This window comes from Sminthopsis crassicaudata, chromosome 5 (assembly GCF_048593235.1).
Source record: "Sminthopsis crassicaudata isolate SCR6 chromosome 5, ASM4859323v1, whole genome shotgun sequence".
In the NCBI taxonomy this organism is placed as follows: Eukaryota; Metazoa; Chordata; class Mammalia; order Dasyuromorphia; family Dasyuridae; genus Sminthopsis; species Sminthopsis crassicaudata.
The window spans coordinates 36,894,608-36,918,872 of NC_133621.1; the positions used below are offsets into that span (position 1 = coordinate 36,894,608).

The window sequence follows — 24,265 nt, forward strand, 5'->3', positions numbered from 1 at the left end:
TCTGTATTAGAGAAGGAAAGAGCTATTGAGTCTCTCAGTTTGTTTAGTCCTGAGTTACATGGGAAGAAGCTCAAGACATTCTCTTGTGAATGTTCTCAGAGAGATGCTTATCTTTAAATGGAATCTGCCCAACCTCCTACCAAGTTGGTTGCTCATCCCATGCTTAAAGACACTCTTGGTGCCCGCCATGTTCATGACTGTTTTGCTTACCCCACTGAGACTAGTATTATTTGGTATCTCTTATCATTCAGTTTTGGAACATTGCTTCACTCTGCTTATATAGTAGTAATATAGTCTCTTTATAAAATTCTATGAGATTTGCTTCTTAGTCACCAGTCTGAAAGTGGGACATGGAATGTCACTTTATAGGTTTAAGTGCATGTTCAAGGCATTCAAGAGACTGCAACCGGGCAGCTAGGTTTCCTAATAATAGTTTCCTAAGGAGATTAGTATTATGTTTATATGCTTTTCTACTAAATATTTATCTTACATAGATAAGGAGGTATTTATTCAAATAGCTAAGTATAAATATTAGCTAGTGTCAATAATGAATTTTGAGAGATGAATTAGATATGAATGTAAAAGGTTCTCCCACTTAAATTAAGACAGTTCCAGCACAATTATTAACCCAACTCACATAACTTAATTCTTACCATTGCTTTCTTCTAGCCTTATATTCCCCTCCCATGCTATCCTGTGTTCGAGTAGAACATATTTTATTTCTCACCCAAAACGTTTTTCTGGGAATTGTTTACCGAGCTTTTAGTTTGAAGCACTTTTGCTAGATGAAAAGTGTTGGTTCTAGAAAGAGAAATCTGGGTGTGCTTTGTTATACTTTAAACAAACTCTTGGAGGAGGGATAAACATGCCTTTGATTTCATTCAGGACCTGGCTTTTCTGTATTCTTTTTGCACTTCTGTATTCCTCCTAGCCTTCTTCTTTATGGGCAGAAGCATAGATTTTAAAAGGTATACATTTAGAAGTCTCCACATCTGCATGTGGCTACCTTTTTTTTCCAATCAGAGGGCTGCAATTTCCCTTCTCGGTCTTAATGCCTTGTTCTTTGTACACCACACCTCCAAAGATTTGATATAATCTTGTTTAGGGTTCCACAAATCTCAGAGGGAACTAGAGCCTAGCCTTTTTCCAAACACATTCTAAAAGAACATGACAAGTTTTTAAAATAGAGCAGCGAGATAGTTGGATGACAAATGGAAATTGAGTTTTTTTCTTCCTGCTAGCCTTCAGATTATTTTGAAGCTATGCCTCCAACCCACAGAAATCAGACTGTTCTCACTTTTCCCTGGAAATCTAGCAGGAAGAATAATGTGTAAGGTCTTCCACCAAATAACACTTGTAGGGCACTTTCAGGTGTGAACTTTAGATGAAAAAAAAATGCCATTTGGACCCAAAGAATGCCAACACTGGATCTTACATGATAAAATAGAATTTGGAAGTCCTCCGTATCATACGGGCTAACAATGTCAAACAATCATCACTGTCTTTTGGAAAGGTTACAACTGAAATCCAAGCCAATTTAAACTTGCAAATTGCCAAGAGAACCAAGTGTGATTCAGCTGGAGGAAGATGCGCTTGCTAACAGTAGTCACCATTTTCTTTGGTTGGATATTGTGCAGAATAATGGGTGGCAGGCGCTCTGTTCTATACTAGCTCATTATTGAGATTATCATTTAACATTTGCCCAGGTACATCTATATTTCATAAATAGCACTTCCTAAATCCATTCATCATTGATTAGTGTCTTCTGAAATGTGTTTTCTTTTTCTTTTTTTCAAATCTCCTTGGCTGCCTAAGGTTTCCTTAATCAAATAAAATCTAGCTTTCTTAAGCAGCTGATTTCCACATTTTCCTAAAATACTACTATGATTGCTGTCTTTTCCTGTTTACTGTGTTCTTTGAATTCCCTGAATATCACAGGAATTCTTACCTGATTTTTCCACTTTTTTGTATACTGTTTATACTTTCCACTCAAAAATATATGTAAAGGAAAAGCCCCTGATTTTTACTTATTTAAAAAGTTAACCATAGACTTTTCCCTTTTACAATTCCCCTCATATGCCCTTTCCCTAATTTCTCCTTTAAAACAAATGCAAGGGGGGGAAAAATGGAATCTTCTGTTATTCAAACCATTTCTTCCAACCTTTCTTTTTTAAAAATAAATTCCCTGATCCACTTGCTTTCCTTTACCCCAGCTTAAAAAGCAAGATTCTCCCCACTCCTCTGGTTGCCACTTCCAATATCTCCAATCCTTGCTGGTTAAAAATAAATCCCTCCCTCTAATCTCTGCCTACCTCTCCCCTGTTTAGGACACATACAAAAAAAAAAACCCTCTCCAATGCTTCCCCGCCCAGCCCCCCTTCCCTCCCCCCCCCCCCCCCCCCGCAAAACAAACCTTCCTACTTTATTCTCTTAACTGCTGTTTGCTGCTCCTGAGGTGCAGCTTAAAAATATAAGAACAATGGCAACAAAAAACTATAATAACTCCCCAACTAATGTATGGGAAATGCAGGGAGGAACATTTTTTCATAAAAAAGGAACTTTTGCCTCAAACCCACATTTTATAAAAAGGTTCCACTCCCATCTCAAACACTTCTTCCCACATGTGAGACCCTGAACAAATTACTTAACCCTTCTGGACTTCAGCTCTTTATCTATCATGTGAGGGGGTTTCTTCCAGCTCTATATTTATAATTCTAAGATCATCATAATCCAGGCCTATCGTGGGGCAGGGAAAAACAGCATCTGAAATTGGAAACCAAATACACAAGATTCCAAAAGGATATCCAATATTAAATATCAGGTGATTCCAATGTCAAATTTCCTTTTTGCCATGGAATGCTGAAGAATGAATATTTTGTCATTTCCTTACATCTCTAGCTCATTGCCTTCACACCTATAATCTGGGAATAATTGATACTTCCCAAGGGCAATTATAGCTCGCCTTATAAGCAGAGAGGCTCCCAAGGCTCAAAAATATAAATTTTTATTTAAAGTTTATTCAGAGATAGAACTCCCTCTCCCTCCCCAACAGCCTCAGTGAGCTACAGTACTGGCCTCGGTACAACTCCAGTGAGGAGCAATTACTGTCGTCTTACAATGAGCTCTCTCAAACAATCTCACATTGCTCACTTCCCTTCCACTTGTAGCAGGAATTAGAACTACTAGTTTCTGCTGTAATCTCCTATTGTCCCGACTCAGCCTAGAAGGGCCTTTCTGGAGATAAAATGCTGAGAAATTACTGGTCTCACTGGGATTTTCACTATTCAAACCTAGCTAGAAAGGGGGGGGGGAAGCCATGGATCTTGGACATTTAGGGAACTGAGGGAGAGAGAAGTTTATCTCTCCTCCACTTCCAGAAGACAGTGGTCATCTGTGGTCAGCTTGCTTCCTCAAACAGCCTAGTCTGTCCCCTCCTCCCTGCAGTTCACCTCTCTTCCAGAAGATGGTGTTCATAAGCCATCTGCTTTCTATTGCTCCCCTCCTGGCTCCATAATTCAGGGGTCCTCAAAGACATTTATCTGTCCCTCCCACAAGACCTACTCTGGCACCTGGTCTGTAATAAGTCTCCAAATTATTTAAAAACAATACCACTTCTTACTATTAGTAAGCTCCTTGTAAATAGCTCCCACAACCCCAAATCTCTCCCATCCTTGAGACAGGTGGATGGGAATAAGGCATAGAATTACTCAAGTGATTCTATCTTCAACATCATTCTTCGCTGTGGGACTAGAGCTCAGGGAGAGACCGGGACTGTGATGTAGATCTAGAACCGTCTGCCTAGAGATGTAAATGAGTCTCTGGGAGCTTATGAGATCTCCAGGGGAGAGAACATTGAGAGAAGTAAGACCAGGACTGGAATCCAGAGGCAGTAGGTTTGATGTGAATGATGAATCCATGAAGGAACTATCACAGAGGTAGGGGGTGAACAGGAGAAGGCAACAGCATGAAAGCTAAACCTAGGAGAGCACATGCGGGGGAAATGGCTGTTCAAGGCTGTAGAGGGACAAGGAATGAGAGGAGTCAGGTAGATGTCGCAGGTCCTTTCAGGTGAGTGAGGCTTGAAATCAGATAGCAGTGGGAAGGGAAGAAATTAGAAGAGAATTTGGAGTGCATGGCTTTTTTCAAGCAGTTTAAGAGTGGAGATACATAGGGTTGAAGGGAACACCCTCTTCCTTACCTCAGAACATCAGGTCCAGAATATTTAATTTGTTCTTGGTTATTTCCCAAAATGGTTAGAAGAGACGGGGGAAATGATACTACCCACTGTCCATGTACTAGAACAGGAGAGAATTGTATCCTCCTTACAAACAGTTGCCGTATTTCCAGCCAGTTAGTAAAAGATTGTTGCTCAATAATTTTTAATCTGTTTTGATGCTCATTTTGTACATTTCCTTATTGTAGAAGGATGATTTTATGATCACTGACACTGTTCTCTCTCTCTATCTCTTTCTTCATATATATGTGTGTTTATATATTTATGGTATATGTATGTATATACTACATATGTATGTATACAGTGTAAATGGATAGTATATGTGTACATATAATATGGGCATTATATGTAATATATATATAACACAATTATAATACATATTATATGTTATTAATTATAAGATACAATATAATAATTCATTAGGTTAAATTCACCAAGCATTTATTCAAGCTTAGGGAGAGGATTATAGGCCGGCACTAAGGTAGGCAGACTCTGGGGATTCAAAATCAAATATAGCTGTACCGACATCTGTGCTTCTGTGAGCACTGACATGAGGGAAAGTACTGACTTACGCCGCTAGATGGCAACAGCGGATAGAAGAGCCATCTTGGAATCAAGCAGACCTGAGTTCAAATGCAGCCCCAGATACGCTCTAATTGTGTGACCGTGGTGGGCAAGACACTTACTCTGTCTGCTGCAATTTCTTCAGCTGTAAAATGGGGCTAATAATAACACCCGCCTCAGGGTTGTCATGAGAATCCGATGAGAGAATAATTATAAAGTGCTTAGCACAGTGCCTGGCACTCAGCAGGTGCTTAATAAATCTTTATTCTTTCCCCTCCCCTGAAGTACAGCTTTAGGTCTTTTCATATCTGAATTCTAGTTTCCTATTCTATAAAAAGGGGGCGTTGAGCCAAGTTCTCTTAGTCTGTAATTGCCTATTTCATCCCTTGTACTGGTACTTTCTGGTGGTCTTATGGCCTGGTCAGAGCACTGTAACCTTGAGTCCCTCCTTCCGAGCAGATCCAGAAGGCAGACACCTGCCCCACCCCTAAACAAGACCAGTAGTCAGATATTGGAGCGTTTCACCCAAGCTGCTCCCCCCTTCCCATCCCCCCTTCATCACCACACCAAAAAACAAACAGAAAGTTCACAGGTGGGACTTGCGTCTCTGTTCCCAGTCACTCATCAGCGGGCTAAAGTTAGACAGCTCTGCAAGTACATCATTAGAAGGGCAGGAAGTCGTCCCCATTCACAGGAAAGATGACTGGTGGTTGGTATGGGATCAAGGTCAGGGATGGAGCCCCTGGAGCCAACCCCCCCCCCCAGATGCTGCGAGTGCTGAGGGCTGGCAGCCATAGTCCCAACACCCTCTTTCCCTCCCCCTCAGAGTGGCTCAAAGGGAGGTGAAGTTGTGTCCTCGGTCACATTTCATCTCAGTGAGGAATGAGGGAAACTCTGTGGGTCCTGGCCAGGTATGGCCACCGGAAGGAGCGGGGAAGACTGGGGGAGGCTGTCATTAAAGCTCCGGTAAATAGAGCTGTCAATAGCTAATCAATGGTCTTGGCTTTTCATTTCACTCTTAGTCTGATCCAGCAAATAAACTGAGCTCTGAGAATCAGAGGACCAACTTTCTTTCTGAATCTACGACTGACCTTTTGTGACCTTGGTCTCTTTGCACCCTATTTTCTTTTTTATTATAAAATTAGCTTGTTTATAACTGAATTCAATAAACATTTATTAAGTGCCTACTATGTGCCAGGCACTGTTCTACATTATTTGTAGATTGTCTCCTTCTTTAGATTGTGAGCTCCTTGAGGATAAAGACAATCTTTTACATTTGAGTGTGATTCCACGGCTTAGCACAGTACCTGGCACATAGTAAGCACTTAATAATTTCTTGCTGACTGATTATCAGCAAACACAAACATTTCCATATGCAAAGAACAAGACAAATAATACATGAAACCATAAATTTCTGTTACATTTAAGTATATGTCCAATTTAACATTGCAGGAACAAAATTACTCTGTGAGTCTTATCTGAAATTCTTTTCCTTCTTTATACTTTAAACTTTTTATTGATGCTACTTTCTGTTTTTTTTTTAAAGATATCACTATCTTCTAACTTTCCCCTACTCTCACATAGAAACTTTCCCTTATAATAATAAATAGGTAGCCAATCAGCATACTGACGATGACTGAAAATGAATGTCCAACATCATTCCTTTTTTATTTTCACTAGTATTTCAGTTTTCTGAGTACAGGTGAAGATAGTTTTCAGCATTCATTTTTGTCAAATTTTACATTTAAAATTTTTCTCCCTCTTTCATCTCTCCCCTCCCCAAGACAGGTTAAATATGTGTAATCCTTTTAAACATATTTCCATATTTGTCAGGTTGTACATGAAAATTCAGACCAATGGGGGAAAAAACATGAGAAACAAAACAAACAAAAAGGTGAAATGGTATGATTTGTTCCACATTCATTCTCCATGGTTCTCTTTTTAGAGGTGACTGGCATTTTCCATCCCAAGTCTTTTAGAATTGCCTTGAATCACTGCATCTAACATCATTCTTTATCTCTAGTCCATCATCTCTTTCTCTTCCAAGAAACTGGCACATAGTAGGCACCTAATAAATGTTTGCTTATTGATCAGTGCTTCATCATTAGTCCTTTGAAATAATGGTTGTTCCCTCCATGGATCAGAAGTCTATAGTTTTTCTAAGTTGTGGCCATTGTGTGAAATGTTTTCATGGTTCTGCTCACTTCATTCTGCAACAATTCATTCTAGTCTTCTGGGATTATTCAGTATGTTCTATTTGCTATTTCTTATGGTACAATAATAATTCTATTCATGTGCCACAATTGAGGGCCATTCTTTTTATTTGTAGTGCTTTTATGTAACTTTACTCCAAGATAAAGGGCTGCTAAGAGTATTTTTAGACTTAAAACTGTTCCCTCTTTCATTGTTCTTTTTGTGAATATGTGCCTCATAATGGTGTTGCTGAGCCAAACAGTATAGGGATTTTGAGGTTATGTTTCTAAATTGATCTCCAACTTCCCTACTTCTGTTGTCTTTGACCTCCAGTGGGTATTAGGTAAAACTTCGTAGTTGTTTTAATTTATTTTTCCACTATCATTTGGGCTTTAGAACATTTTTTATATGTTTGTTTCTTTTACCTTGAGGTACCATAAGGTTACCATTCTATGAGGAATGGTTCTTTTCTTATATACATGTATCTCATTTCTATAAAGTTAGGAGCCTTTATAAGAAAACGTTTGCTACAAATTTTTTTCTTAGGAAACAATTTCCCTTCTAATTTTGATTATGGTGATCTTGCTTAGGTAAAATCCTTTCAATTTTATATAATCAGAACTGTCCGTTTTATCTTTGATTACCTTTATCTAATTCTTTTCCCAACAACTGATCTAGAAAGCAATATGGAATTATGCAAAGCAAATGACTAAAATATACAGACTCTTTGTCCATATCCTTGGATTCTGCTGCTAGGTGTATACTCCAAGGAGATCAATGACAAAAAGGAAGGCAGTGAATAAAACACCAGACCTGACTTCAGGAAGGCTCATCTTCCTGAGTTCAAATCTGGCCTCAGGCATTTTAACAGCTCTATGGTCCTGAGTATCTTTCACTTGCCTCAGTTTCCTCTGTAAAATGAGCTGGAGAAGGAAATGGCAAACCACTCCTATATCTTTGCCAAGAAAACTTCAAATGGAGTCACAAAAGAAATGGATATGGAAAAATGATTGAGCAAGAATATGTACATGAAAACATTTATAGCCCTACTTTTTGTATTGGCAAAGAACTGGGAACAAAGTAGATGTCTACTTCTTAATAAATGCCTAAACAAATCATGGCACATGAATATGTCTTTCTGTGCTATTAAGAAATATTGAATGTGATGACTGTAGAAAGGCAGAGGAAGATGTAGATGAATGGATGCAAAGTACAAGAAGAAGTACCAGAAAAACTAAGAAAACAATATATGCAATGACTACAACAATTTAGATGGAAAGTACAACCAAAAAACCAATTGAAATGAAATTATGAAATGACAATGGCTTCCTTCCCCTGTTTCTTTGCAGAGATGGGGGATTATGGATATTAAAAATGTATGAGACATACTTTTTTGATACAAAGGTTATTTTGCACACACAAATATACACACATACACATATATTCTTTTGAAAAAATTCTTTATTGTAAAGTAGGACTCTCTAGGAGGAGGAGTGGAAAGAGAGATACAAAATGTAGGTTATATAAAAGCAAAAAATCTCAATAAAATTTTTTGTTTTGAAAAATCCCCAAAGTAAAAGTAATTAAATTATAAAAGACATAACTCTAAAGAATAAATGGGAAAAGACCCTTCTCTGTTTATTATCAGACTTTGAAAGCTGTTGGTTAGTTTTAGTGAACTGTTTCTCTTCCTCTGTATTTTCAACTCCCTGCCATTTTTTACTTTTATTACAAAGGGTGTTTCCGGGAGGCAGAAAAGAAAGGGACATGTTGGGAAATAGAGGACTATAAAAACAAAAAGATATTAATAAAATGAGTTTTTTTAATGCTCTCTCTATGGTTATAAAAGAAATCTTTCTTATTCTATTTATAATGACTTTTTATTTGAAGCTTATTTTGGAATAAAGTGTAAGATGTTAATCTAAACCTGATGTATTCCAAATGCTTTCAAGTTTTCTTAGCAGTTCTTGTGGATTAAATCCTTACTCCAGTGATTGTAGCTCTCTGGATCTATTGAAGACTATGCTATTATGTTCAATTGCTTAAGCGTTCTGTTTAGTTAGTCTGTTCCACTGATAAGCTTTTTGGCTTTTAGATCAGTACCAGATAGCTTTGATGAATGTAGGTTTATGACAGAGCTCTTTAAACTTTTTTCTATTTACAATCCTTTTTTGCCTGAGACGTGACCCTGGGTTTATAGGTATAATTAAATAGATATACAAATCAAACAGTTACTGATAATGAGTCATAATTTAACAACCCCCATATTCAATTACATGACCCCATATGGGGTTGTGAACCATATTTTAAGAAGTCTCGGTATACAACAGCTTGAGATCTGTCATTGCTGGGTTCCCTTCATTCTTAATTTCCATTGTTTTCCTTGAGATTCTTGGCCTTTGGTTTCATGTGAATTTTGCCATGAATTTTTCTCATAATTTAAAACAACTCCTCGGTGGTTTGATTGGAATGACTCAAAATCTATAAACTAATTTAGTGAGTATCATTTAAAATCACATTGGCATAGTCCAAGCATGAACAAGTCATATCTCTTCCATTGTTGATTTACTTTTTTTTTCTGTAAAAGAGTGTTTTATAATTATAGTCACATGAGTTTGGCATTCTTGGGAGGCTAACTCCCAGCTGTTTCATACAGTTGAAGGTTATTTTTGAATGGAATAAGTTTATTTCCTCCTACTCCATTTTGTTAATAATAAACAGAAAGACTGATAATGTTTATGGGTTTGTTTTACATCCTGCTACTTCGCTGAAGTTATTGTTTCAGTTTAGTTATATCTCAGGCATTCTCATCTCTAAAGAGAGATAATTTTACCCCCTTTTAGTTTATGCTTATTCCCTCTGTCTTCTTTACTGCAATAGCTGGTATTTATGGAACTAGCATTATTTGATATAGGATTAGAAATACTGTCTTAAAAAAATAAAGAAATTGAGAAAAACAGCATCTTATTTTCCCCATCAGACTCTGCAAGTGCTTTTTAGGAAAGTTGGAGTTAGCAATCTATAACCTCAGGCATCCACTCTTTGAACAGGTCCACTCCCATTTTACAGATGAAGAAATCAGGGGAATGATATCGTTTTCCCCGTGTTACAAAGATAGAAACAGCAAGATTAAGGTTCAAATTCAGATCCTCTGACTAAAAAGAAAAATCCCAGTTCTAATCACTGTACTACCCAATCTGCCACTGATCTAGAGTCATATAAAGTAACTTGATCAGAGGGGAAGGAAGGAGAGGAGGGAGGGGCTCCCTGATGTCCTGAACCAAAAATAAGTTGTGATAATGTATTTCTTGAGAGCTTGTTTCTTCCTGGGCTTGGCCCATGTTTTTCCCCGCTTCCCAGGTGTGTTAGGAAGCCACATCCTCCATTGGAGAAAATATCATTTCTTGATCCATAAGGTCAGATAGCCACAGGATCTGTCCAAGTGCTCTGCAGGCCTGTATCAAGAACTAAGGCCTGGGGCATTGAACCACCATCCTCACAGGATCAGCTGTGAAGCAGACACAGGTCCAAGGTATAGCATCTTTTAGGCTACTCAGTGCCCCAGTGGGTAGAGCACTGGGCCTGGCATCAGAAGCAAATCCCTGCCCAGAAAACCCCAAATGGGGTGATGAAGAGTTGGATGTGACTGAAACAACTGAACAATGCTTGATCTTGTGAAGATCAAATGAGATGATAATATTTTTAAAGTGCCTGACACCCAGTAGGTGCTTAATAGTGCCCAAAGGCGGGTGCACTCCCTTACCCTTACCATCTCAAGGCATTGCCTCTTTGTATTTCAGTCACTTACTGAAGCTCACTGGGGTATTATTTTGATTTCTCTCAGCCATCTTCCCCAAGGCTTACAAAACATTTTTGCTCTCCTGCTTAGACATTGTTTTTCTCCCTCTGCTAAGCTTGCCTCGGTTATTCTTAAGGTTTCCCAAGGCTTTCTCTTGCTGAGCTGTCTGTAGTTACCAAAGGATTTGAGAATTAAAGGAATTGTGCATTTATTAAGAAGCCGTAGGGGAAATGATCTTTTGTGTTTGCATAAAAAAAATTTAATTTAGCCAAAATGGGATAAAAATCGGATGTGACTGTCCTGCAGACAAGGAGGATTTTCTGCTGCTTTTGCTAAAGAGGCTCCTTCCTGCTTTCCTGGCCCCAGTTCTTGCATTATTGTCCTGTAGGGCTAAATCATTTCTGTCATATCTAAGGCTCCTATAGAGCCAGTTTTACATTCCAATAATTAAGTACCTACAATGTGCCAGGAACGGAGGATATAAGAAAAAAAGAATAAAATACTTAACACACGTACCTATATACATATAAGTGTGTATGTGTGTAGACATGTACAAAATAAACACAAACACAAGTACATCTGTATTAATCTGTACCTGCTGTGTATAATATAATATGTGCATGTACACATACACATTCATAAATGTAGACAGACACACATACATACATATAATAATTTGGGCCGTAGATGATGATTGTTGCCATGAAGCTAAATATTGTTTTGAAGCGAATGCTGAAAAATGTCCTCTTCTGCAGACAGGGGCAATCTGCTGAGCAGCATTAGTACAGCCGGAGAGGGGAACCCTTTCCAAGGAGGACGGGAGGCCCTTGGGCCTTCTTCCTCTGGGCTTCACCAGAGCTTCTGGTCTGGCCCAGGGGTCTCTGGGAGCTCCCTGTTCTCCCCCTCTGCGCCCCATCTTCACTCCCTTGGTATTCTCAGAATCTGAATGAGAAAGGGGCTTGGATGCCACCTGGCCCAATCTGGACCGAATAACCTATAATAGCATAGTTGTTCTGAGAAAAAGACTTTGGGGTTTTAGTGGACTGCAAGCTAAAGGTGTCCACAGTGGGACATCATGGCCATAGAAGCCCAAATGTGGGCCCTGCTTCCAGGAGCTTCCAGGAATCGTCAGGGGATGTCCTCCCCCCTCAGCCTTCTGTCCTCCTCTGGGCCGTTGTGTTCATTTCTAGGCACCAGTTTAAGAGAAAAGAGGTGTCCAGTGTGAGGAGGCTAGGATGGCGGAGGGCCACATGAGAGTCATTTGCAGGGAGGGGATGTATTTAGCTCAGGAAAAAGAAATATCAGGGGCACTAAGAGAACATAAGGACCATCTTCATCCTCAAGTATTTGAAGGACTGTCAGGTGGAAGATTTCAGTTTGTGCTTCAGTCCCAGAAGAAGAATCAGAAATGAAGGATGAAAGTGGCCCAGAGACCAAGTTTGATGTCAGAGAGACTTCCTCCTCATTAGGACCCTCCGGAAGTTAGGGGGGCTGTTACAGAGACAGCAAGAGCACCCTCTTGAGGTGTCCAGCAGAGGCTGGCGGGCAGCTCCCAATCCTGCTGCCCCCATTCTGGTCCTGGGCTCTGAGAGCACTTGTTCCCAAAGGTGACCGAGGAAACACACCCTTCTCCCTTTCTAGCTCTCCTTCCTGTGGTATCAGCTCCTATTAGAAGGGAAGCGCCATGGGGATCTGCTTTGCTGAGACTTACATCCCAGGACCTGGCACCCAGCTAGTGCCTCTTCAGAACCTTATCTCAGGGGGATTTCTTGGGTGTATGGATTGAACAAGATGGTCTCGGTGGTCCCTTCCACATCTCACATTTTGCAGTTCTGAAAAACCATCTCCAACAACTAAGGAGTTGAATGTGAGGGAACCCGCCTCCTTTTTGGGATAGCTCTGTTAGGAAGTTTTTCCTCACGTGTAGCCTTTGCATATCTCCAATCTTTTCTGCCCATTTGCTCTCGTTGCTTCCACTCACATAACCCCATCCTTCCATCAACAAGCATATACTAAGGATATAGATTTTTCCCAGACACTGTACTGGCTCCTGGACATATATGTGAGTACAAAGAATAAAATCATCTCAAGGAGCTCCCATTCAAAAATTGAGTCAAAATGTACTCAGTCCTTTTAATCATGGTGGATTATCTCTGACCCCAATGGGGTTTATTTAATTTATTTTTTTGGCAAAGACACTGGTTTGCCATTTCTTTCTCCAGCAGATAAACACAAAACACAGATAAAATGAATCCAAAATAACAGGGAGGAGAGGAATGGTAAGAGCTTTCTCCATTAGAGGCTCAAGTTCCAAAATGATCCCTCCTGGTAACCTAACCTTCACCTCCCTCAGGCTTCCACTCTGTCCGTGTCCTATTTTAATAACAATGACAAAATATAGCTAGTCAAGTTTTTGACCTGGAAGAACACCCCCTTAATTCTTTCATGATTAGTGGTCTTTCTTTCAAGCTCAAATTATCCCCCACAATACTTACATGTTATGTCTCACCAGCAGGAGCTGCATAGCCTATGGCAGAGAGAGCTGGCCTTGGAGCCCCCAAGGCACTACTTCAAACCCTACTTCTAACACACCGACTGTGCAATCTGGGCATGGATTATTCCTTCTGCCTGGCCCTTAATGCTTATTGTTCAGTCACTTCAGCCCATTTGGGCTTTTCTTGACAGATGTGCTAGAGTGGTTAGCCATCTCCTTCTCTAGCTCATTTGACAGATGAGGAAACTGAGGCAGGCAGGCAGGCATGCTCAGGGTCACACAGCTAGGAAGGGTCTGAGACCAGATTTGAACTCATGAAGTTGAGTCCTCCTGAGTCCAGACACGGTGCTCTGTGTACTCTGACACCCCTAGGTTGTAAGTAGCAGAGACAGTTCTCTAAGGTCATAAGCTCGCCTTCATTGTTAGAAGGAGTTTCCCAATGGGAGGGTTCCTTTGTATGGTGTAGTGAGTAGAACACTGAACTTAGGGAAATCTGGGCCTAAATTCTGCCTTTGATACTGATTGAACAATTTTGGGTGAATCACTTAAGTTCTTTGTAGGTCAGTTTCCTCATCTGAAAAATTAAGACATTAGTGAACCCAGGAACCTCTGAGGACCTTCTCAGCCCCAAATCTCCATCCTCCCATCCCTCTCTGTAACCTATTAGAAGACAGACATTTGGTTAATTGTGACTCTGTCTCCTGAGAACCTCCCACCATGCTTTGGGCATACTAGGCAAGTAATGGATGCTTATGGAATTGAATTGGATTGGGGACCATCTGGGCTACCATCCTCGTGTTATAGATAAAGGAGCTGAGAATGGGGGGAAGTGACTGATCCGAAGTCTCACAGCCTCAAAGGTGGAAGAACCAGAAGTGGACCCCAGGGCCAAAGTGCTTTTGAACACACATTCCTCCATCAATATGCAGGTTATGAAAGCAGATTAGATACTCTGCTTAGTATGGAAACCAAAATGCCATATAGGAAAGGGGGATCACAAAGAGGGACTTCCAAGTATGAAATACTATTATTGCTGTTATTTTGAATCATTGAGTAAGATTATGAAATATACGATGATCACTTTAGAACTGGGAGCCTCTAGGCACCTTCTAGTCCAACCTTCTCCTTTTACAGAATGGGGAAACTGAGGTCCTGAGAGGTAGATCATACAGATAATAAATGGAGTCTGATTCTAAGTTCTTTTCATGATGGGGAAGTGATTGCATAAAAAAAATTAATAAACCTCAAGTTATAGATTTCTCTCCCTGATTGCAACATACTGCCCATAAAGAGCACAGGCAATAACTTTTTTTTTTTTAATAAAATGTTAAAATCCACGTGCAGGGCTTGGCTTAGCTTTTGAATTATGGAAGGTGGGCTGCAGAGCTGTTGATTGTCTATTTCTTTCCATAAGGACTGTTTTCCTCCTACACAGGCTCCAAACTCTCTTATTATCTATATTTTTAGCATTTGAACATGGAGGTTCTTGGATCATCCTTGATTATATATAATGTATTCATTCCAAACTTGACCTTTTTCGTTCTTTCCTCATTATCTCTACAATTGGGAAATATGGATTAAGAAAAGGATTGTTGACATATATATCCTTGCAGAACTAGAAGGTGTAGATTCTACCCTAGGGGACATGGGCTCCAGTGAAGAGGCTCAGGATTAGAGATAAATATTAAGAGGGCTTGATAAAAATAAATCTATTCATAAACATGGAAAAAATGGCCCAAATTGATAAGATGCAGTGTTTGCAATGTCTACAAGATAAGAAATAACTGCATTTGTGAAGTGAAGTGAATAAGAGATGAGTTGGAGGGTTTTAAAACTGCTAGGTAGATGATAGAATAATTAGAATAATAATAATAACAACAAATAACTTTAAGGATTTCAAAATATTTATTTATGCACATCTTCTCACTTAATCCTCACAACAAAGGCTCTGAGAAAGACACTAAAAATTCTTTACACCCCATTTGTAAAATGGGGAAACTTGGAACCCAGAGAGATTATGTAATTTTGCCAAAGTCACATATCTAACAAGTGTTAGACTTGACATGTGGACTCTAAGCCTGTTATTCTTACCCACTACATCATGCTGCCCCAAGTGGGCAGGCAAAAGCTAGGGGTCCCTGTGGTTTAATGAGGATTGAGATACAAGCAAGACGTGAAAACAGAAATCCAGATACAGAGACTTACTCAAAATCCAAGCCTCAGTCTCTCTCCGGGAAGAATATTCCCTCGAACAGAATGGTTGATTGGGGGATAGGATCAATCAGAAAGAAGAAATGAATGAGAGAAGCATTTATCTCCGATTTCTCTGATCTCAGAGATTCCTCTGCCTGTTGCTTTTGGTCATAGTCATTTAACATTTGTATTGATGTCGCTTTGTGGTAGCAAACCACAGAATCTGACTGTCACTGAGAGGGCACTGGGGAGGTGAAGGGTAGCAGGAGCTCCTCTGCCTGCTCTGAAGCTGAAGAAGTCAGGGTACCCTGAGCAGTAAAAGTCAGGTTTTGTTGTCGTTTTCTTGTTTTTGTTTTTTACTGCTGCTTCTGCTGGAGATGGGACAGGGAGCCCTCAGTGCCTCCTGGATGTTAGATAACACCACCAAGTTCCCCTTAAATAGAGTTTTTCTATTTACAAATTCCATAAATATCTGAAGGCGTCATTGGCAGGAACACTGCAGCTTGTTTTCCAAGTGTCAGAATAAATTCACACTGTAATATTTTCAAGGCAATTCTACGACATCCATCATTTCTTTCCTTTTCTTAAAATGAACGTGTTCTTTATATATATAAATAAAGAACTGACCTGTTCTTTATGCAGAGGAGCTCAAATGTAGCAGGAACATTGCAGAACAGGACAAAGCCCTCCATCCACCCACTCCCTGGGCTTTTTCTGACCTGTAGATCAGTCACTCACATGGGGACTTCTAAGAGTTTGTGAGAAACAGTGGATCAAGGGATGGTGAGAGAGGTCAGTTCATCAAGAAACATTAAGAACTTAGTATGTGCCAGCATTGTGCTAAGGGCTAGGGAGAAAAAGAAAGGCAAAGGCAGTCCCTATTTTCTTGTAGCTTATAACACAATGGAACAAGGTAAAAAGAAGCTAAAAAGGTACATGAAGATAAAATGTAGAGGAATACAACTGGACAGAGAAGGAAAAGATAGTGCCCTGAGTGCCCTTCTTAAATGGAGGCTTTGGGAGGTATTCTCTGTCCAAACTAATCAGAGGAAAAAGGGAAGGGCCCGGAGGTACTGAGGAGGATATGATCTTGCAGGATGATGAAATCTTATTGAAGTCCAGGAATGGAGGTATATGGGAAGTACAGAGACAGCTGCCCAGGACACCCTCCCTCCTTCAATGGAGGAGAGAGAGAGAGAGAGAGAGAGAGAGAGAGAGAGAGAGAGAGAGAGAGAGAGAGAGAGAGAGAGAGAGAGAGAGAGAGAGAGAGAGGAGAGAGAGAGAGGAGAGAGAGTGAGTGTGTGTGTGTGTGTGTGTGTGTGTGTGTGTGTGTGTATGCTGACATCCTTGTCAGTGAGGTCCATTTGTCAAGCAAAATCTTAATATCCTTTGACCAAGGAAAGACCTGACATTCTTTTATCAAGCCTCCGGAGCAATGAACTTCATTATGCTCTAAATAAAATGGATCAAAAAGATTCAGAGCTGGAAAAGGCTTTGGAAATCATCCACATTCATAACCTCAGATCTTTGAACTTGTTTTTAAAAAATACTTTGTGGTATAGAACCAAGATGGCAGAGAAAAAGCAGTAAGTCTCACCTGATCTCTCCCTCAAACCCCTCTGAACGTCTTTAAAATAAGGCCATAAAATAATTCCTGGAGCAGCAGAACTTACAAAAGGACAGGGTGAAATCATTTCCAGATAAAACCATTTTAGAAGGTCAGCCAGACTTCTGTGCTCTCAGCCCACAAATGGTAAGGGGTAGAACAACTGGTCAGAAGGAGATTACAGGGGTCTCTTTGCTAAAACTGGACTCTTGCTTTGTCAGATCTGGTCACAGTCCTGAGTGGATGTCCCAGCATGAAGAAGAGCACTAGTAGATAAGGGCTTGTGGCCATAGTAGAGTGGGGACCCTGGTCATAGTTGCAAGGCAGAAAAGAGTGCTTGTAGTCACTCACAGACCAGAGTACAGGCCAAGAGAATAGCAAACACACCTCTCTCCAGATCATTCCTCCTTGGTAGAACTGAAAACTTACTGTCTGTGTCTCTCAAAACAGCTGAAACTTGGAACAGTGTGTCTTCTACCCTGGAGGGAGAGCCCTACTTTAACAGAGTTAAAAGTCAAGAAATAGATTGGGAAAATGAGGAAAAACAGAATAAATTCTGCCCCTAGAAAGTTACTATGATGAGAAGAAAAATCAAAATACACACTCAGAAGGTAACCAAGTCAAAGCTCCTACATCAAAAGTCTCTAAGAAAAATATGAATTGGTCTCAGAACATGGAGGAGCTTAAAAAGGATTTTCAAAATCAAGTAGGAGAGGTGAAGGAAAAATTGGGAAGAGAAATGAAAATGATGCAGGAAAATCATGAAAAACAAATCAACAGCTTGGTAAAGGAGACCTCCCCCACAAATACTGGAAAAAAAAAAATAACATCTTAAAAAACAGAGTAGGCCAAATGGTAAAGGAAGTACAAAAATCCAATAAAAAGAATTCTTTGAAAAATAGAATTGGCCAAATGGAAAAAAGAGGCACAGAAATTTACTGAAGAAAATAATTCTTTCAAAATCAGAATTGAGCAAATAGAAGTTAATGATTTTATGAAAAATCAAGAAACACTAATGTAAATCCAAAAGAATGAAAAGATAGAAGACAATGTTAAATATCTCATTGGAAAAAATAATTGGCTTTGAAAATTGATACAGGAGAGATGATTTAAAAAATTAAAATTATTAAAAAAAAGCCTAGATTTCATTTTTCAAAAAATTATCTAGGAAAACTACCCTGATATTCTAAAGCCAGAGTTAAATAGAAATGGAAAGAATCTACTGACTACCTGAAAGAGATCCACAAATGAAAACAAGAAAGAGAAATCATAAGGGATTTAATGATGTAAATGTTTACATTCCTACATGGGAAGATAATACTTGTAATTGTCAGATACTAGCCTCTAAAACTTATGGATAGCTAGAGCTAAGCGAGCAGACAGGAGAATTGGGAATTTCACTGGTTTAATTTCAAAGTAATAGAAATGGCTTGCGAGCACAGAGACGGATTAGACATATATGCTGGGACCCCGTCCCTAGGGAGGGCACTGGAGACTTATACCAATGACTACACAGTAAGCTATGGCCCTCACAATGAGAGGTAACAGTCATAATAAGACAAATTTGACTCATTGCAGGACTTCCTGACTGGAACTTGTTTGAGCTGAGAGAACACCTGGTGCAGGTGAAAGTAACACAATAATTCTATGAAACAATTCTCGGATTTTACTCAGGCTGAGATAATTTAGAGGGTGAGCACAAAGGACTATTGCTAGGTTAAGCTCAGGGTGTCCCCTAATACCATGATACAATAAATAATGTAATTACTCTTCTGTGCTTTGTTTTGCTTATGTGACTCTGGCTGCTTCACTTCAGAAATATATATGAAAGATAGTTTTTCTCCCCCTGACTCATTAACCCATTGCTTTCATATATACATACATACACATATATATGCATATAATATAATGTATTAGGTTCTAAAATATGAAATAAGAAATAAAGAGTGAGGTAGAATTAGATTCTGTAGAGCCTTAAATGTCAGGGTGGGATTTTTAATTTTTTTTCTTGACGCAATGGGGAACCACTGAAAATGTTTGAGCAGGCGAATCATATGGTATCTGTTGGTAGATTGTTTTTGTTTTGTCAGTTATGTGAAGCATAGATTGGAGAAGGAAGAACCTGGAACCAGGGACATTATGCTATTAGAGAGAATCTAAGGAAGAATTAATGAGGACTTGAATTGTAGTGCTATGGAAAGTAGAAAAAGGGTACTCAAAGATTGTATATGATATGAAGGGGGTGATGGAAGAGAAGAGCTCTCTTATATTTTTTTCTGTTTCATAGACTGTGGCCAAAAAAGACTGATTATATCATTGTCATTAGCCTTTATGCTCAAATTAGATTGGTCTTTAGATACTAGACATAGCCTATCCCCTTGTCCTTGAAACCTTTCTAGCTTGGTAGAACCTGTTGGAATTTGTACTTTGATGGCATAGCCTTGGACTACCCAAGATCCTACCCAAGATCACTTCCAAGCTATGGAGAGGAATTCAAATTGGATTTTGTGGATGAAGTTCTAAGAATACTCTAAAAAGATTTCTGGACCTGACCAAATTTATGCATTCAGAAGAAATCTGTGCTAGAGATGACTCTATTTTTAAATAATATTTTGTTTTCTCTCAATTATATGTAAAAATAATATTTAATATTTGTTGTATTTTTTAAATTTTTGAGTTCCAAATTCTATCCCTCCTACCCTTCCCTCTCCCCTTCCTAAGATGATAAACAATCTGATATAGATTATGCATGTAAAACATTTCCATATTAGTCACTTTGTGCAAAAATAATCGAGGAAAAGGAAGAAAGGAAGGAAGGAAAAAGGAAAGAAAGGAAGAAAAGAGAGGGAGATAAGGAAAAAACAAAGGAACTAAAGAGAAAAATAGTATGCTTCAATCTGTATTCAGATAGCATCAGTTTTTTCTCTGGAGGTGGATAACATTTTTCATCATGAGTCCTTTGGGATTTTCTTGGATCATTGTAGTGATCAGAATAGCTAAATCCATCACAGTTGGTCACTATATGATGTAATATCACTGTGATTATATACAATGTTCTCTGGTTCTGATCCCTTCATTTTATATCAGTTCATGGAAGTCTTTAAATGTTTTTCTGAAATCATCCCGCTTATCATTTCTTCTAGCACAATAATCCATCATAATCATATATCATAACTCGTTCAGCCATTTCTCAATTGAAAGGCAGTCTCTTAATTTCCATTCTTTACCATCACTAAAAATCCTACTATAAACATTTTATGCAAATAGATCCTTTTCCCTTTTTATGATGTCTTTGGGATATAGACCTAGTAGAAGTTTTTCTGGGTCAAAGGGCACACTTATTTTATAGCCCTTTGGGCATAATTCCAAATTGCTCTCCGGAATGGTTGGATCAGTTCACAACTCTACCAACAGTACATTAGTAGAGACGACCCATTTTTTAAGATGATTCAATTTTAAAGGCACTTAAAGGTCTGAAGAAGAACTTTGTCCCTGGTCATCATCATTCCCAGTTTCTATCCACAGTGCCTCTTCTCCCACATTAAAAATAAGAGATTTAAAGCATCTTTTCAGTTTTTTTTTCCTTGCTTCCATCCATAGTATAGTTGCCCCAGACAAACTGAGGCTGGGGAAAGACCTTAATTTAGAATGACCAAGGTCATCCACTGCATCCTAAGCTATCAACAGTTGTCCTGCCCCTTGTCTTGGTGCTGAACTTCAGGGCCTGGAAGAGAGAATGAGGCTGATGACTTTGTACAGCTCTTCCTTAATTCACTTAAATCTAATTCCCTCTAAGTCATCAATCACCCCATGATGTCGCTGGTCCTCTTCAAGAACAAAGGACCAAGAGGACGGTCTTCTGTCCCAGGGACTGCGTTCAAGGCTAGATTTTTCCCTGTATCAGGGTGGGCAATAGAATTCCTATCGTCAGTGTCAATATTTCCATCATTAAGGCTTAGATGAATATTAAGGTCACTTGAAAAGATCTTCCAGATCAGCCAGCAGTGGCCGTCCTAAAAAAGACTGTTAACAAAGGCCTTTAAGTCAAACTAGAGTCCAATGAATTGAACAAATATTGATTGGGCCCCATTCCATGCAAGACAGTGCAGTGCAGTGCATGAAGACCTGGCCATGGACTTAGGAAGGCCCGAGTTCAAGTGCTACTTTTGTCTGTGTGACCTTGAAAAACCTTATCTTAACCTTAACTTAATACTTAACCTTTTAGTCCCTCAAACTCCTCTCTAAAACCACTTGCTATAGAACAGTTGATGATCTTCACTGGTAAGGGGAATGCTCGCACTGAGGCATCTTAAATACAAATGAAATGACAAAGTTGGACAGAAAGAAAACTATTCTAGGTACTGGGGCAGAGAGATGGAAGGCAACTGTCCCTGTCCTGAAGGAGCTTACTGTCTCTTAGCGGGAAGTTCAGATTGTCAGTTTTCTCTCTTTGTTATTGTGCAGATCAGCCATTCAGAAGCTGGGCTTGGAAGTGTTTGAGACGGTCTACAGCTACCTCAAGAAGGCCAGGAGACAGAATGCCGGCGAAGAGGAGATCAGGCAGTCCCTGGAAAAAGTGGTGCCTCGAGCCAGCGACTGTTTTGAAGTGGATCAGCTCATCTACTTCGAGGAGCAGTTGTGTAAGACAACAAGGGAAGATTCTGAGCTCTAGAACCATTTTTAAGAGGTGGACAGAATCAAGCACTAACCAAATGGGAGACAAATCCCAAGGATTAATCCAACAAATGCACAAGATGGATTATATCGATCAATAGCTGGGGACACAATCTTTATGATTCTCAAGTTCGCAAAATAGACTTTTGTCTTAATTTGGGTGTGCTATATGTTGGTCAGCATGGCACAATCAAGATTGGAGTATCCCACATGGTAAATGGTCATTTCCCAAGCAGCTTTTTAAAAGGTATTTTTTTAAAGTTCTTTATTAAAGTGGGAGGAAGTCTGAATGGAATAATGAAAGGGTCCTGGAATAGAATTCTGCATGTCTGGGTTCCCATATTATCTCTGCTATTAACTGGTTTTATCTTGTTGGGTTACTTCTTAGTCTCAGTTTCCTATAAAAAGAGTAGTTTGAGCTAAATGATCTCTACCATTGCTCCTAGCTCTAACATTCTGTTCTTCTAGTTGTTGTGTTTAGTCCCAGTTCTAGAAATTACACCCAGGAGATGGGCTTCTGAGAAATGGATCGTGCTCATTGGGCTGCCAGGCCCCAGGGACTCTATAGGGATTATTGACATTAACTTTGCATTTCCAACGTAGGAAAATCGTTAGGGGCTAAAGGAACCCTCTTGCTATTTCCCTCTTTTTATTTTCCCCAAAACACATTCATTCTCCATCTTCCTTAATTTTATTGAAAATGCCACCTTTCAACCTCTGAGGTCTGCAGCCTCAGCCTCAGCTTAGACTCCTTCTCCCTCACCCCTGTGTCCAGTCAGTTGCCAAGTTTGTCTGTTCTACCTCTGGGACATCTTGAGTCAGTCTTCTCCATTCACATAGCCTTTGCCTTGGTTCCAGACTTCACTGATTCTCACTGGGATTTTTGTAGTAACTCCTTTATTAGACTTATCTGCTTCCCCTCTCTCTGTCCTGTCTCTCTGTTTTTCTCTGTCTCTGTCTTTGTCTCTATCTCTGTCTCTCTGTCTGTCTCTCTCTTTCTGTGTCTGTCTCTCTCTTCTCTACCTCTTTCTTTCTATCTTTTCCAATCCAATGTCAAAACAGATGCCAAATTAATATTTATAATTTACTCCCTTGCTCAGAAATGTCCAGAACATCCCTATCACTTCTAGAATTAAATGAAGACTCCTTAGCTGGTGATTAAATTCCTCATAAAATGAGGATGTACCAGATGAATCCTAAGGTCAGAAGCTATATAATCATATGTTAGAGTTGACTAAATTCAGAAAAAATATTTAGCCATTGAATTAAAGTAGAACCTCCTAGAACGCCTTTCCTTAAAAGTTTTCCTAAAAGACATTTATATTCCATAAAGTGCTACTTTTTTCTAAGCTGGATATCAGCTAAACAAATTTATTTCTTTATAGATGGATAATTTATCTATTTTTATCCCTTAAAAGACTACAAAGTTCTATATTGGTTGTATCTGTGATTTATGATTCTAATTTATCTTTCCAGACTTATTTCAACTCTCCTTCATGCACTCTGCATTTCAGCCAAGCTGATCTATTAGCTGTTTCTTTACCTTGGCATGCAATCTCCCATCTCCACACCTTTGCCTAAATTCTTTCTTTTATCTGAAACATTATCCTTCCTCACCCCTGCATCTTAGAATCTCTTGCTTCATTCATGGCTCAGTTTGATAAAATCCTTACTAATTCCCTACCCCTGGACACCCAGTCCAGTTGTTAATGTCTTCCTCTTCCTCCTCCTCCTGAAATTGCTTTGTACTTGCTGTATTTACATTTCTAGGAACATGTTGCATCTTCTCCTTTATTTAGAATGTAAACTCCTTGTGGGAAGGGCAAAGTGCTGTATTCATCGAAAGCCTTTGATACATGTTTGTTGAACTGAGATTCTAATAAAAGGATTTATGGGGGAATCAAGATTCAAAATCCTATCTCCAATCTACACCCATGAAACTGAACTTTATACCCTAAAAATACTCAGATGTGTTGAAGGCTTTTTATTCATGACAAGTGTATTTCCTTGCATTATAAATACATGGTATACATGTTGTCTTCTCTTATAGAATAAGAGGCAGGGACTGTTTTATTTTTGTCTTTGAAACCCAGTGCTTAGCACTGTTGTAGATACTTAATAAAAGCTTATTGATTGATGAGCATCTAACTCTGTGTTCTTTTTTCCTTCATTCAAAGATGTCTTATACCAAAGGTTCTTAACAATATATGTATGTATATATACATGCATGTATACATGGACACACACACACACATATATATATATGTTATCTAGTTACATACACAAATATCTACCCTTGGACTGCCTGATGAAACCCTCTAGACCCCTTCTCAGAATAATTTTCTAAATGTAGAGAATTAAAATACTGAGAAATATGAACGAAACCAAATTTGTATTGAATTTCACTTGTCTCCTTCCCAACAAATTTAAACCAAGTTTACAAACCCCAGGTTAACAAACCTTGTTCTACCCAGTTTACAGCCATCAGGCATTCTCATAACTCTTCAT

The 24,265-nt window shown here is 39.1% G+C and overlaps 1 protein-coding gene across 3 annotated transcripts in view; it reads left to right on the forward strand.

Annotated features, from left to right (window-relative positions):
- Positions 1-23,905, forward strand: part of NEK11 (NIMA related kinase 11) — a 267,788-nt gene extending 243,883 nt beyond the window's left edge. For all 3 annotated transcript variants that reach the window (XM_074270948.1, XM_074270949.1, XM_074270950.1), the window contains one exon: positions 21,548-23,905. In XM_074270948.1, coding sequence (XP_074127049.1) covers positions 21,548-21,755 — 208 coding nt within the window. In that variant the 3' untranslated portion in view covers positions 21,756-23,905. The remainder of the gene's footprint in view (positions 1-21,547) is intronic.
- The last annotated feature ends 360 nt before the right edge of the window (positions 23,906-24,265 follow it).